Genomic DNA, 14,709 nt, shown 5'->3' with positions numbered 1-14,709 from the left:
ACCACTCAAAAACCAGAAGCAAAGCTGTGGTGCAAAGTGGTAGTAGAGTACTGGCCTTGAGCAAAAGTGCTCAGGAACCATGGCCAGGCCCTGATTTCAAGCTCCACCAAAAATAAATAAATAAATAAATAAATAATAAAATTCTTAAGTATTTATTACCTGAGACTTTGTTTCTTCTGTTGTAATTATATACATCTTAAATTTTAATAATAAGAATTGATTTATATGATACTAAAATTGTTTGACTAATTGCTGGCTTCTTTGTGTTTTAAGCATGACTTTTAAATCTTTGAGCACTCTTTGACTTAAAATATAATATAGTGCCAGGCGCTGGTGGCTGTAATCCTAGCTACTCTGGAGGCTGAGATCTGAGGATCATGTTTCAAAGCCAGCCTGGGCAGGAAAATCCATGAGACTCTTATTTGCAATAAACCACCAGAAAACTGGAAGTAGCGCTATGGCTCAAGTGGTAGAGCACTGGCCTTGACCTGAAGAGCTGAGGGACATTGCCCAGGCCCAGAGTTCAAGCCCCATGACCGACCAAAAAAAAAATACATATGTGAATATATATATATATATATGTATATATATGTATACACACATACACAGTATCCTACCCAGCTATATCTGGTACTTTTATTGGTTTAAAATCAAATCTAGGTATAAATTTGCTTATTGCTATTTCTTGCCATTGCAGATTGGCTCTTTTCATGGAAAAATGAGGGAGCTCTTTGCTCTCCTCTTTTATTGAGTTCACATTAATACCTCCAATTCATATTCAGAACAAAGAGTTCTTACCTTTTATTATATTTCCCTCCTCACATAATGAAACCCTAGTTCCCAGTGTCACATCCTCTACCCCACCCCCCCTTCCTTTTTGGTGCTGGTGTTAGGGCTTGAACTTAGGGACAGGGTACTCCTGTTCCTGAGCTTATTTTGCTAAAACCCTACTACTTTAGCCATAGTTCCACTTCTGGCATATCCTGTACTAGCCCAATAACCTAATAACTACCTGTTAAATAATATTGATGATTATTCACACTCATGATTTTGTACCTAACTGAGAGCTATAGTCCACTGCCACAACCCAGAATTGTGAAAGAGTATTATTGCTAGCAGGGAACAAGATCAACACACAAACTATGTTTTCTACTGAATGCATATGCCATTTTTGTAACATTATATAATCTGTTTGTAATAAATTTGCATTTGTTTGCAGTAGACCTATATAGGTAGTGGTGAACTGTGTTCTCAGTGCTTCTTTCCAATCCCAGAATGTGTATTTAAAAAATAATAATTTTCGTATATAATCTGGTTATCTGATTATTGTTATATATTGTAAACCAAGTAATAGATGATTTTCTGATTCTTAAGACTGATCCTTAAGACTAATTGTTATAAAGTCTAAGATGTCCATGTGTATATTACTAAGATACTGATCCTTAAGACTGATCTTTAAGACTGTTTGTTATATATAAAATATATATAAAGTCTAAGATGTCAGTGTGTATATTATTAAGAAGATTCTGGTACTGGCCAAAGCAAGAATCAGGCCTTTCTAGCTCTTTCCTAGCTCTTTCCCAGCTCTCTCTTTCCCAGGCCTTTCCCCATCGCTTGGAGGGCCAACATGGCCTGGTGCCAGCCGGAACGATTAATAAACTTACCCCTTACCTGAAAAAAAAAAGTTTACATTTCAAAGATTCTATAGTGAAATTTTAACATACCAGGAATCAAGTCATAATTCCTTGCTCAGAAATGATCTGTAGAAGCTGGGTACTAGTGTCTCATGCCTCTAACTGTAGCTCTTAGGTGTCTGAGATCTGAGACTTGTAGTTCAAAGCCAACCCAGGCAGGAAAATCCGTGAGACTCTTATCTCCAATTAACCACTATAAAACCAGAAGTGGTATGGCTTCAAGTGGTAGAGTGCTAGCCTTGAGCAAAAAAGTTCAGGTACAGCCTAGGCCTTGAGTTCAAGCTCCAGGACTGCTAAAAAAAAAAAGGCATTCACTAATAAATACATCCAAAACTGGTACTTCTGTTTTGGAAGATGATTATTTACTTGATTTCTTCACACATGCTCAAATTTATTGTATCTGTGTGAGCTGTTATATTCTGTTTTAAGGAATTGGCCCATTTCATACAAGTTACCAAATTTTTGAAATATATTTGCTTATAGAATCCCATTATTATTGTTATTGTTGTCATTGGGGATTGAACTCAGGGCTTTACACTCTTGCTTATTAGCTTTTTCACTCAAAGCTGGTGCTATTAATACTTGAGCCACAACTTATTTCCTGATGTTTCTTGATTTTCTATTTACACTGATTTCTGTTCTTAGTTTTGAAATTTCATTTGAGATATTTATTTTGTCCCATGCATAATTTACAAATGTATTGCTAATCTCCAATATTTGGGGGATTTTCTAGTGTTCTCTCTCTCCTTTTGATTTCTAGCTTAATTCTTTTGTGGTTTGAGATCTGTTATTGTATCATTTCAGGTCTTTAAAATTTGTTAGTATCTAGACAAAGGTAGTGTGTCTTAGTGAATGTTCCATGTGAGTTTGAGATTATGTAATCTATTTTTGAAGGAAGTTACCTATAAATGTCAGTATGTCCAATATATTGATAGTATCTCTACTAGTTTATGCTGGAATTGTAAGTCTTTCAATATGTTGGAATTGTAAGTTTATTTCTTTTTGTGTGTGTATGTGTGCCAGTAGTGGGTTTGCACTCAGGGTCTGGGCCTTATCCCTTAGCTTTTTCGCTCAAGACTGGTGTTCTACCACTTGAGCCACAGCCTTGATTCTGGCTTTTTTTCTGGTTAGCTAGAGATGAGAGTGTCATGGACCTTCCTGCTTAGGCTGGCTTTCAGTGGTGATCCTTAGACCTAGTATTATATGTGTGAGCCACCAGCACCTGTCTTTATCATTACTTTTAATCTATATCATTTTAACGTTTCCTATAGACAACATATAGTTATCTTTTCTTTAATATTTACTCTGAAAATGTCTGCCTTTGAACTCATGTATTTTAAAACATTTAAATTTAAAGTGATTATTGATAAATACCTACCATGTTTGTGTTGCTCATGTTCTTTGATTTTTGTCTTCAAAATTCTTTTGCCTTTAGTGCTTTTGAGAACTTTTGTAAGACTCTCTTTGTTTTATAACATATCAATTAAAGTTACCTTAGAGTTTTCAATGTACATGTACACATACCCTCATAGTAAGCATACATTTTTTTTTTGGTTGGTTGTGGGGCCTGAACTCTGGGCCTGAACGCTGTCCCTCAGCTCTTCAGCTCAAGGCGAGCGCTCTACCACTTGAGCTACAGCACCACTTCCGGTTTTCTGGTGGTTTATTGGAGATAGGAGTCTCACGGTCTCTCCTGCCCGGGCTGGCTTTGAACGCGATCCTCAGATCTCAGCCTCCTGAGTAGCTAGGATTACAGGCGTGAGCCACCAGCGCCCAGCATTATTTTTTTTTGCGGGGGGGTCCAGTCGTGGGGCCTGAACTCTGGGCCTGGGCGCTGTCCCTCAGCTCTTCAGCTCAAGACTAGCACTCTACCACTTGAGCCACAGCGCCACTTCCGGCTTTTTCCTTTTTGCTTATGTGGTGCTGAGGAATTGAACCCAGGGCCTCAGGCATGCAAGGCAAGCGCTCTACCACTGAGCCACCTTCCCAGCCCCAGTAAGCATACATAATCATAATCAAATACTATGTTGCTATTATTGTGAAGTATTCTTAATTAAAATTAAGAAAAAATAAGGGCTGGGAAGGTGGCTCAGTGGTAGAATGCTTGCCTCGCATTCATGAGGCCCTGAGTTTGATTCCTCAGCACCATATAAACAGAAAAAGCTGGAAGTGGCGCTGTGGCTCAAGTGGTAGAGCACTAACCTTGAGCTGAAGAGCTGAGGGACAGTGCCCAGGCCCAGATTCAAGGCCCACAACTGATAAAAAAAAAGAAAAAAAAGAAGCCTTTATTTTTCTCACTTCTCAAATACTTTCTTTGTTCACAAACCTCTTCTTGACCTGTATAATTTTCTTTCTATCTGAAAGACTTTTAACATTTCTTGCCGATTAGATCTTACTGACAAATTGGTCCTACCGGCCTCAATTTCTGTCTGTGAATGTCTTTTTGTCCTTTGTTTTTTTTTTAATATGATAGTGTTTATTCTAAACAATCGTATATAGAACATATTTATAAATAGTCTCATATAGGATTCAAATATTTAAAATTTGGGGTGTTGACTTGCCTGTTTACAGAGCATAAGGAAAGAGAGCAATTACTGTTACCTTAACTTTATGAAATGAGAATTTTAGCACTTTTTTTTTTCCCTTCAGTTGTGGGGCCTGAACTCTGGACCTGGGCACTGACCCTCAGCTCTTAGTTCAAGGCTAGTGCTCTACCACTTGAGCACAGCGCCCACTTCTGGCTTTTTCTGTTTATGTGGTGCTGAGGAATTGAACCCAGGGCCTCATGCATGCAAGGCAAACACTCCACCACTGAGCCACCTTCCCAGCTCCCAGCACTTTCTTTACATTGAGTCAAATGCCCTTAAATGTATTTTCCATCATTTAGTACATTAACTAGAGAAAAAAATAGGGTTTGCATTTATTATTGTATTTACTACCTTTCCTTCAGATAAAATAATGCCATCATAATTATAGACTATAAATATGTTATGGATTAATTAGTCTAAATTAGACTAAACATAAATCCCTATACCAACACACTAAAGTATTTAGTTTAACAGGATCTGTTAGGTGTCTAGTCACCACTACCTTCCATTTTTTTTCTTTTCTAAATTCATTCTGCCCTAGTCATCACTTATCACGCACATTTTATTTCATCAAACATCATTTCTCACGATCAATGGACTTGAATAATCGTAAGCCTGTGTAGACCTTCCCAAGGTACGACTAATCTCACCTTATTTGGTTAATACTAGAATGTCCCATACAGATCCAAAAGTGGTTTATTTCTTTAAAATGAAAGATAAAGGTATTGACTAAGGTTAACCACTTAGTGAAAATACATCAAATACATCTTATCCTTATGTTCACTAACTGGATCCTAATAAGCTACCACTTCTGTCACTCATTTAAGGCTTACAGATTATTTAAAAATCAAAATGGCTTCCCATAACGTGACATTCCTTTGCAAATACCTGACAATTCAACTACATTATCTCTCTCCATAGAATGTCCTTTGTTTTTGAGGACAATTTTCCAGAGTTTAGTATTCTAGGTTGTTGGTTGTGGTTTTTTTTCTTTTTCTTTTTTAAAATTTAAATATTCTACTTCCTATTAGAGTTTGAAAGCTGATTCATGAGAATCATCTTTAATAGAGAAAAATAAGATAGCTGGATTTATATTGTAGCAGTTAAATACTCAAAAGGTAGAAAAGTAGATCAAATGAAAATTTATGTTCTGTTATTTTATAGGCTAACAAGGAAATTGAAGATTATTATTTGGTAGTCCTTTCAGGTATAAATGGTAGATAAGTTATAGGTATTAATAAGAGAAATGTTAAGGTAAGCATTGGGATCATGGTAAGTTTAAGTTTGAGTTAGCTATATGCTGTTGTTTATATGTCCTTATATGTCTTTGGTGATTAAAGGCTTGACCCCCAGATTGGTGCTATGGAAAGTTGTAGAATCCTTGAGAGGTAATGCCCTAGTGAATGATCATAATGTAGAAGGGTAGAGGGAATATATATTACCTTACCCAGACTCCATGTAATCCTTAAAGTACAAAAGGACCAAGATATCGCTTTGAAGTTCTATCAGTCATAGTTAAAGAGAACATACTTCAATTGTGCAGAATTCTTCACCAATGGCAACATCAGTTTTGGATCATTCCACATTCAACATGGATATGAAACTCTTAAAAAAAATTTAGTTGACAAAGAATTGTCAATTGTTTCCTCTTAACCTTTGTTTCCTCTAAGACACAGAGAAAACCAAAAGTATATTTTATCTATGAATATGCATTTTGTGGAATTATATAAAATTTATGAAAAGGATTTGTCCTTTTTATAATTATTGAAATAGCAAAAACAAGCATATGTATTAGCATCATCCAAAGGTATTTATATATTCTTTAGCATGTTCATTTGGTGGCTTTTTATACAAATATAAGAGGCAAGGTTAAATTATTAAGTTATTAAAATATACTTGGTGTTCACTGTATTTTACCTTATTATGAATTATTCAGGATATAAGGAGTTTACTAATTCAATTTTGTATAATCTGAAATTTTTACAGTTTACAAAGGGCCTGAAATTATAAACTGATGTCTTAAGCATTATAAAATTTGTGGCATTGTAAGACTCCCTTTTTAAGATTATTATAAGACTATTATAATCCCTTTAAGACCATTATAAAAGTTGAATTACAATTATGTATAGTATTTCAAAAAGAAGTTGAGGGTAATGTATATAACTATGAAATCAGTGGAGAGAATTTAATTCTTATTAGGCACTGTTTGGTACCAGGGATTGAACCATGGCCTCACATATGCTAACACTGCTATACCTCTAGCCTCTATGTAATTGATTTAATTAACTACGAGACCTATTATGAGAGAATCTCTTATGGGAACATAAGTTACCAGGCTATTTATATTTATATTTGGGCTGCAGAATATGGATAGTAAATCTGCCTCAGAAAGAATCCTAGAGAGGAATACTTGGTTCTTAATTGATCTTCAATCTAGTTTAGAGGGTTATTTTTCTAAGTAAGACATTTCAGCTTAAGTTGTCATTTCACCTTTTTTGTCATTTGATTTCTCTTTGAAATTACCAGATAATATGATGGTGGAACGTAAAGAGTTGAGGCATAGAAGAAAGAGGAAAAAAATAGCATTATCTTGGAATTAAAACTACTGTTAGTATATTACATGTGAATATTGTGAATTATGGTTTATTTGATGAAATTTTTCTTCTAATTTGAATTTCATAATTTGATCTAAATTACTTTGTCATATTTCTGAGTAGACAACTCACATTTGCTAACTTATTCTTGTGTTCTCACAGTTTTCAGCCTATGATCACATTCAATCTCCAAAAGTAAAGTTTTCTCAAGAAATGCCAGTCAATGATGATGTATGTTTCAGTAGAAAAAGAGTATCAAGAAATTTATTTCAGAGTAATCGAGATTGTAATCCAGATTCCCTTGCTGTATGTGCTGTTGGTAAGTAAAAATTGAGGATAATGAATATGAACTTCTCTGAAGTTCATTGTTCATTCACGGGTTTATAGAATTTTAATCTAATAAGTAGTTGAAATATAATAGTATTTGAAACCTGAAAAACACTACATACTCTTTTTTCATTGAAACCTTTTAAGAAACAATCTTGGGATATATTCACCTAATAAACTGCTCATATTTTTGAATACTCTATGTGTCAGTACTTCTCTAAATTCTGAGGATATAGCAGAAAATATGAGTAGTAAAAAAATTCCAATACCTGCTAGCATTTGACTGTTCAGTAAATGGGACAATTTTTTGCCTAGAAAGCTTGCAATTTATTTGGGGAGGAAAGCAGATAGGCAAGCCATGATAGATGATGATAGATGCTAAATAAGATGCTAGATACAAATAAGACAGCGAAGAGAAATATGGATAAGAAACGATTTTAAGTTATACAATGGAAATTATTTTAATTCATGCACTGGGAACTAGAGGCATGGCCCCAAGTGATAGAGTGACAGCTGTGAGCTAGAGCAAAAGGCCAAACTCAAGCCCTAATACTAGCATACAAAAAAATAAAATAAATAATACAATGAAAGGTAGCCATATTCAGAAGGGAGTATTTGAAGCAAACTACTAATTACTAAAATTGAGAAAAGCAAAAAGGGGGTAGTTAGAGCAAAATAACTTACAAGTGTAGAAAGCGTTTTTGAGAGACATTAAAGAGGCCATGAAGAGGAAGAGAATTCGAAAATTACAAAGATAATGAGGACTGTTATAAAAGCCATTAGGCTATTGAATGAACTAGATTTTATACTGAGTCAGAAGCAGTTAAAGAGAAAAAGTGATAGCACTGCCTTATGTTTTTTGGGTTCATTTTGGATGCTATATTTAAAGTAGGTGAAAGGAAGACAAGGGCCAAAACAGGGAGAACAGATTAGGAGTCTTTGTCTCAAACCTGAAGGCTTTAATCAAAACAAATGCAGTGAAATGTAGTTGAGAAGTGCTTGTATTCTGATTGTATGTTAAAAGAAGAATTAATATTATTTGCTGGTAGACTAGGGAGAGAAAAATAATTTTTCAGAGCAACTGAAAAGATGTTCAATTGCATATATGTTACAGAAAGTAAATATTATGGTAGTTCAGAGGACATTACCCTAGACCATATCAATTTAAAAAGGCATTAAAGAAATAATAGTACTGGGGCTAGGAATGTGGCTCAGTGGTAGAGTGCTTGCCTTGCATGCATAAGGCCCTGGGATCGATTCTTCAGCACCACCACAGAAAAACTGGAAGTGGCGCTGTGGCTCAAGTGGTAGAGCGCTAGCCTTGAGCTGAATAGCTGAAGGACAGCGCCCAGGCCCAGAGTTCAAGCCCCATGACCGACAAAAAAAAAAGAAGAAGGAAGAGGAGCAGGAGGAGGAGCAGGAGTAGGAAGAAGAGAAGGACGAGGAGGAGGAGGAGAAGAAGAAGAAGATGATCTTCATCAGTCATACTAAATCAGGGTCTCTTCAAGATTATTCTTTTCCTATGTCAGTAGCTTCTTTTTTCCATAATAAACACAGCAGGGACTGAGAATGTTGCTTGGTGGCAGAGTGCTTGCATGCATGAAGCCCTAGGTTCAATTCCTTAGCACCACAAAAACAGTGAAAGCCAGAAATGGCATTGTGGCTCAAGTAGTAGAGCACTAGCCTTGAGAGAAAAAAAAAAAAGGCTTGCCTAGTAAGTGTGAGGCCCTGAGTTTACATTCTAATAATACAGGAAAAAAAATTGTCGTGCATATGAATTTTTACAAAATAAGAAAAGGAAGAATAGAGAAGGATTTCAATACTGAACATTCAGAACTGGAGATGTGGTTAAAATGGTTCCTTACAAGTGCCAGACCTCCCTAATCTGCCAAAAAAAATAATTTTAAAAGATCTTAATATCCAGAAGTATAGAAAAATGATGCTAAGTTAATCAGCTCCTATACTTTGCCTATGTACATCTCTAGGTTTGTGTTTGTATTCCTTTTTCTATTAAGAGAAAGAGAGTAAAAATAATATGTTGGGGAAATGATGCCAGTGGGAACAGAAAGTGTTTTAGAACATGAAGATGAAGTATCTTGCACATTTTAACATTTACTGAATAGTCAAATGCTAGCAGGTATTGGATTTTTTTTTTACTATTCAACAAATCATTCCTCTAGGAGAATTTATAGACCTTTATGCAGTAAAGTTCCATCATATTTTGAAAATGTATTGACTAGTTTATTTGATAGAGAAAAGAAGTACAGTATTATTTTCATGCCATTGTTTTAGATTTTTATAAGTGTTATAGCTCCTCTGCCATTGCAAAACGTGTTACTTATTGTACAGATTTTAAACAACTACAGAGTAAGGTAATGTATAACTTGATGTTAAATTTTTTTTGGGGGGGGGTCCGGATGTGGGGCCTGAACTCTGGGCCTGGGCATTGTCCCTCAGCTCTTCAGCTTAAGTCTAGTGCTCTTATCACTGGAGCCACAGCACCACTTGCCGCTTTATCTGTCTATATGGTGCTGAGGATTCGAACCCTGGGCTCATGCATGCGAGGCAGGCAGTTTACCACTGAGCCATTTTCCCATCCCCTAGATTGTTTTATAAATATCATAAGAACTCAAGAAAGGAAGAGGTTAGCTTGAACTAGACTTTAAAGAAAATAGAGGTTTTGTGGCTTGTAGTGAGGCAGGAGGAAATATCATGAGCAGGATAGAAGTAGGACCAAAAGTGTGAATGTGAGAATTAATCTACAAGATATGCTGAACATTGAAATCATAGTGAGAGAATAAGTCATAGAATTTTAGAATTACAAAGTACTTCCTTATTTTTTAGTTGAACAAACTGAACATTAGTGACATCATTATAAGCTTTAAAAAAAATAAACTTCTTTATCTATCCAGGTTAGTCATGGGGGAGGAAAGGGATTTGGGGAATGCCTGGATAAGCTTAGAAACTACATGAATGTCCAGGTATGGTAGTACATGCCTATAATTTCAGGATTTGGGAGGTTGAGGCAGGATGATGATGAGACTAAGGCCAGTCTATGCTACATAGCAAGCCCCTATCTCAAAGAGAGGGAGGAGGAGAGAGACAGGGAGGGAGGGAAGAATGAAGTCAGTAAGGGAGAAAGGGAAAGAGAGAAAACTACAGGAATGTTGTATAGTGTGTTTGAAAAGAGAAGAGTTCTTTAGTAAAACTTTTTAGGGTGGTATATGTACTATAATATGGAAGAAAGATATAGTGAGAAGAAATATAGTGAGAAAGAGAATGAAGGAAGACACTGCTGTAGTATATATTATTCAATTTACCTATACCTATTCTTTCTTGCCCTTTACTAGTCTGTGTTTCTGAACATTAACTCCTACACAATCAGGTTTGTCAGTACCAAAGCTTTATCTTTTTTCTGCCTGCCTGGCTCACTGTACTTATATCTGTTAAATAAGGTATTCTTGGGAAATAAAGATTATTTTATGTTTTTCCCCCTCTCCCTCCTTCAGAAGGTGCTACTGGAACTCATCAGGCCAATCATACTGGGAAATGTGGGCAGTTTGGATTTTCACAGATATGTGGTAAAACTGGCAGTGTGGATTCTGACTTACAATTCTTAGGGACAAATAACAGTCCTCAAGATAAAGGTATAAGTCCCAAATTTATTTGGAAACATTATTTTTTATAATATGTATGATTTCCAACACTAGCTTGTATGTTATTTTATATAATTCTGTTTATCACAAAAAAGTGTTATTTGTTATATTATTAATAATGTGATGCTAGTGCATGACTATACTCCTAATACACAAGAGATTGAGACATGAGAGTTCAGGTTTGAGGCCACCATTGCCACGAATGAAACAGATTAGGAGAAAGTAAAACATGGGAAACATGTAGGCAAATTCTCAAAGAAAAGTAGATATAAATAATTTTTTTGGGGGGTGGGGGAGTCCGGTCGTGCGGCCTGAACCCTGGGCCTGGGCGCTGTCCCTCAGCTCTTCAGCTCAAGGCTAGCTCTCTACCATTTGAGCCACAGCACCACTTCCGGCTTTTTATTTTTCTGCTTATGTGGTGCTGAGGAATCGAACCCAGGGCCTCATGCATTCAAGGCAAGCGCTCTACCACTGAGCCACCTTCCCAGCCCCATAAATAAAATTTTTAAGAGAAATATGTACAATAAAACTAAAAACAATTTTAGTACTGCAGATTATATTTATTATGAGAGAATAATTTACTGAGAAGACAACTTTTCTGGGGTATTGGATATGTGTGTGTATGTACATATGTGTGTGGCATGCATTTGTGTGTATGTGTGGGTGACAGATATATATGTGTATGTAACTTGCAAAAGTAATCTATAAATGTAGTGGAAATTTTCAATAGGTTAAGAAAGCTTTATATTAGAAGATACAAAGGGTTAAATATAAACTTAATTAGATCTTTACCTAATACCATATAAAAATATGGGATATGGGATGAAAATATGAATGTGAAAAGAAAATTAACTGTAAGCTCTGAGAATATGTGTGTATATATATATATATATATATATAAATATTTTCTCTTTTGTTTTATTGCAGGGTATTCTAGCCTAAATTTCAGTAGTAAGACACAGCCAACATTTGGTAATCAAGTAGAACATACCTCATTATTCTCTGGCTCAAATCCAAATCCAGGAGCCTTTATTCTTCCATCCTATCCTCTCTCATCACCTCGAGCTAGTCCAAAGCACACATCTCCACTTAATGTATCTCCAAAGAAGTCTCAAGATAATTCCATTAGTATCTCAAATTCCTGGCCTCTTAAAAGTTTTGAAGGACCATCAAAGCCAAGTCCACAGAAAAAACTTGTCAGCCCAAACTCATCTGAACCTACAGGTAGAAATGATGGTAAAAATCAGTATTTTGTTTAAACTTATTTGCATATTTTATTAGTATTTTACACTAAATATATAAAGGTGTTAGATTTTTTTTAAAACCTGGTGAATTATGTTTTATTTCTTTGACTTAGTAAATATTTAGGAAACTTTTTTTTTTTTTTGATCAGTGATAAGGCTTGAACTCTGGGCTTGGGTGCTGTCCCTGAGCTCTTCAGAGCCACAGAGCCACTTCAGATTTTCTGGCAGTTAATTGGAGATAAGAGTTTCACTGACTTCCCTGGATTTGAACCTCTATCCTCAGATTTCAGCCTCCTGAGTAGCTAGGATTACAGGCATGAGCTACCGGTGCCTGGCTTAGGAATCTATTTAATAGTGTAGTAGAGTGAGCTACTGGTGCTCAGCTTAGGAAGCTATTTAATAATATATATATAAAATAGTGTAATATAAAATCTGGCCAAAATGGTCATGTGGTTTTTTTATATTGACACTTCAAAAGCTTCTTAAAAAAAAAGAAGTAATAAAACTTTAATATTGCATGTATTATTAAAGAGCCTGCAAACATATAAAATATTGTTTATATTTTTATTTACTATATTTAATGCCTATCTCATTAAATATTTATTATATGTTAACTATATTTTGAAGGGTTATTATTTATTACAAACTAAAATATTCTTTATAATATTCCATCTCAAAACCATGTAATTAGAGTATGAGTTCATTCAGAACAAATCCAGTTTTTGAAAGAAAAGTCTGTGTAAAGGAATCATCCATATCTTACAGTTTTTCTGTCCCTGGCCACTGAGGTAAAATGTTTCACCCCACAGCGTTACTGTGGGGTGAAACAAACTCAGCTGACTGCCTATTTTTCTTTTCTTTTCTTCAGTTGTGGGCCTTGAACTCAGGGCCTAGGTGCTGTCCTTGAGCTCTTTTGCTCAAGGCTACAACTCTACTACTTTGTACCACAGCACCACTTCCAATTTCTGGTGGTTAACTGGAGATAGGAGTCTCATGGACTTTCCTGCCCAGGCTGCCTTTGAACCTCAATCCTCAGATCTCAGCCTCTAAAAAGCTAAGATTACAGATGTGAGCCACTGGCTGCCAATTTCTTATTCTTTCACTTTCTTTTAACATTGAACTTTCTTTTCCTTCTATTAATTTTTTTTTGGGGGGGTCCGGTCGTGGGGCCTGAACTCTAGGCCTGGGCGCTGTCCCTCAGCTCTTCAGCTCAAGGCTAGCGCTCTACCACTTGAGCCACAGCACCACTTCCGGCTTTTTCCTTTTTGCTCATGTGATGCTGAGGAATCGAACCTAGGGCCTCATGCATGCAAGGCAAGCGCTCTACCACTGAGCCACCTTCCCAGCCTCCTATTAATTTTTTTTTTTACCTTTCCTATAATACTTTATTAGGAGCTAAGACTTTGTTTGGTCTAGGGTTGTGGCGCAGTGGGAAAGGGCTTGTCTAGTAGCCATAAGGCTCTCAGTTTGCTACCCAGCACTATAAAACATAAATAAATAAAATAACATTCAAGTAGAGACTTGCTTTCCCAAGTGACCATTATTATTGCTTCACATACATTAGTTATTGAGATATTACTTATGTAATTAAACCAGAAGAGTAGCCCTTCATGTTTATTTTGGACTTTTATCATAACAAACATTGTTCATGGTGATATGTATGATGATAAGGTACAGTGTAACCTGGTATATAATAGTTTTTTGCATTGTGAAAGAATTTCATGTTAATTTTTGTTATATTCATTAAATGATGTTGATACTTTTATCTCATTTTAAATAGTATTTTTAATAAAATGGAATGTGCCTTGAAAATACTGTATTCTAAACACTTTATGGAAAAAATAACCTGTATTTTTTGCTCAGGAGAAAATTATCAAGAAAAGCCTTCTCCAGTTCAACTTACACCTGCCTTGGTGAGATCACCATCTTCCCGAAGAGGCCTCAATGGGACAAAGCCTGTCCCTCCCATACCAAGGGGAATCAGCCTTTTGCCTGATAAAGCTGACTTAAGCACAGTGGGACAAAAAAAGAAAGAGCCTGATGATATTTGGAAGAGTGAAAAAGATAATTTTATAATTGACCTTTCAGAATTAAATTTCAGAGATAACGATTTCGATCAAGCAGAGGTTAGAACTATATATCATTTTAATAATTTAAAAACATAATTTTTGTAATATAGTTGCTACTTAAGGAAAGTGTCCCATAACATTTTTTCTCATTTATAAAATATTTCATGTTCATTATAGACAATGTGAAAATTCAGTGAATTATCAGAAAGGAAAATTAATCACATCAGATCTCACTACCTAGAATAATTTACTGTAACAGACTGAATTTCCTTCCAGAATTGCATGTATCTTTCCTTTTTAAGTTAAAAAATATGAATAATAATATAGCAATATATCAATGCACTAATTACACTCAATGAAGAATTTGTCATGTTTATTTCTTTTTTTTTTTTTTTGGCGGTCGTTGCAAGATCAGGTATATAATTTTTTAAGAACACCCCCACTTCCTGATATTTCCAGAGGTTTCTCCATTTGGATGTGGCAGAGTGAGGAAATGGAGAGTAAGGAGTCCCCAAAGAAAACTTTTTTTTTTTTTTT

The 14,709-nt window shown here is 35.5% G+C and overlaps 1 protein-coding gene across 1 annotated transcript in view; it reads left to right on the top strand.

Annotated features, from left to right (window-relative positions):
- The window catches only part of Fam179b (family with sequence similarity 179, member B), a 62,371-nt gene that overhangs the window by 4,161 nt on the left and 43,501 nt on the right, over positions 1–14,709 (top strand). The window contains 4 exon segments of the mRNA XM_013012291.1: positions 7,039–7,195; positions 10,713–10,850; positions 11,787–12,083; positions 13,967–14,229. Of these exon segments, the coding sequence (XP_012867745.1) occupies positions 7,039–7,195; positions 10,713–10,850; positions 11,787–12,083; positions 13,967–14,229 (855 nt within the window).

This window comes from Dipodomys ordii, unplaced genomic scaffold (genome assembly GCF_000151885.1).
Source record: "Dipodomys ordii isolate 6190 unplaced genomic scaffold, Dord_2.0 Scaffold16, whole genome shotgun sequence".
Lineage (NCBI taxonomy): Eukaryota > Metazoa > Chordata > Mammalia > Rodentia > Heteromyidae > Dipodomys > Dipodomys ordii.
Note: the sequence above shows the minus strand (reverse complement) of the source record. Positions and strands in the feature narration are given on the sequence as shown.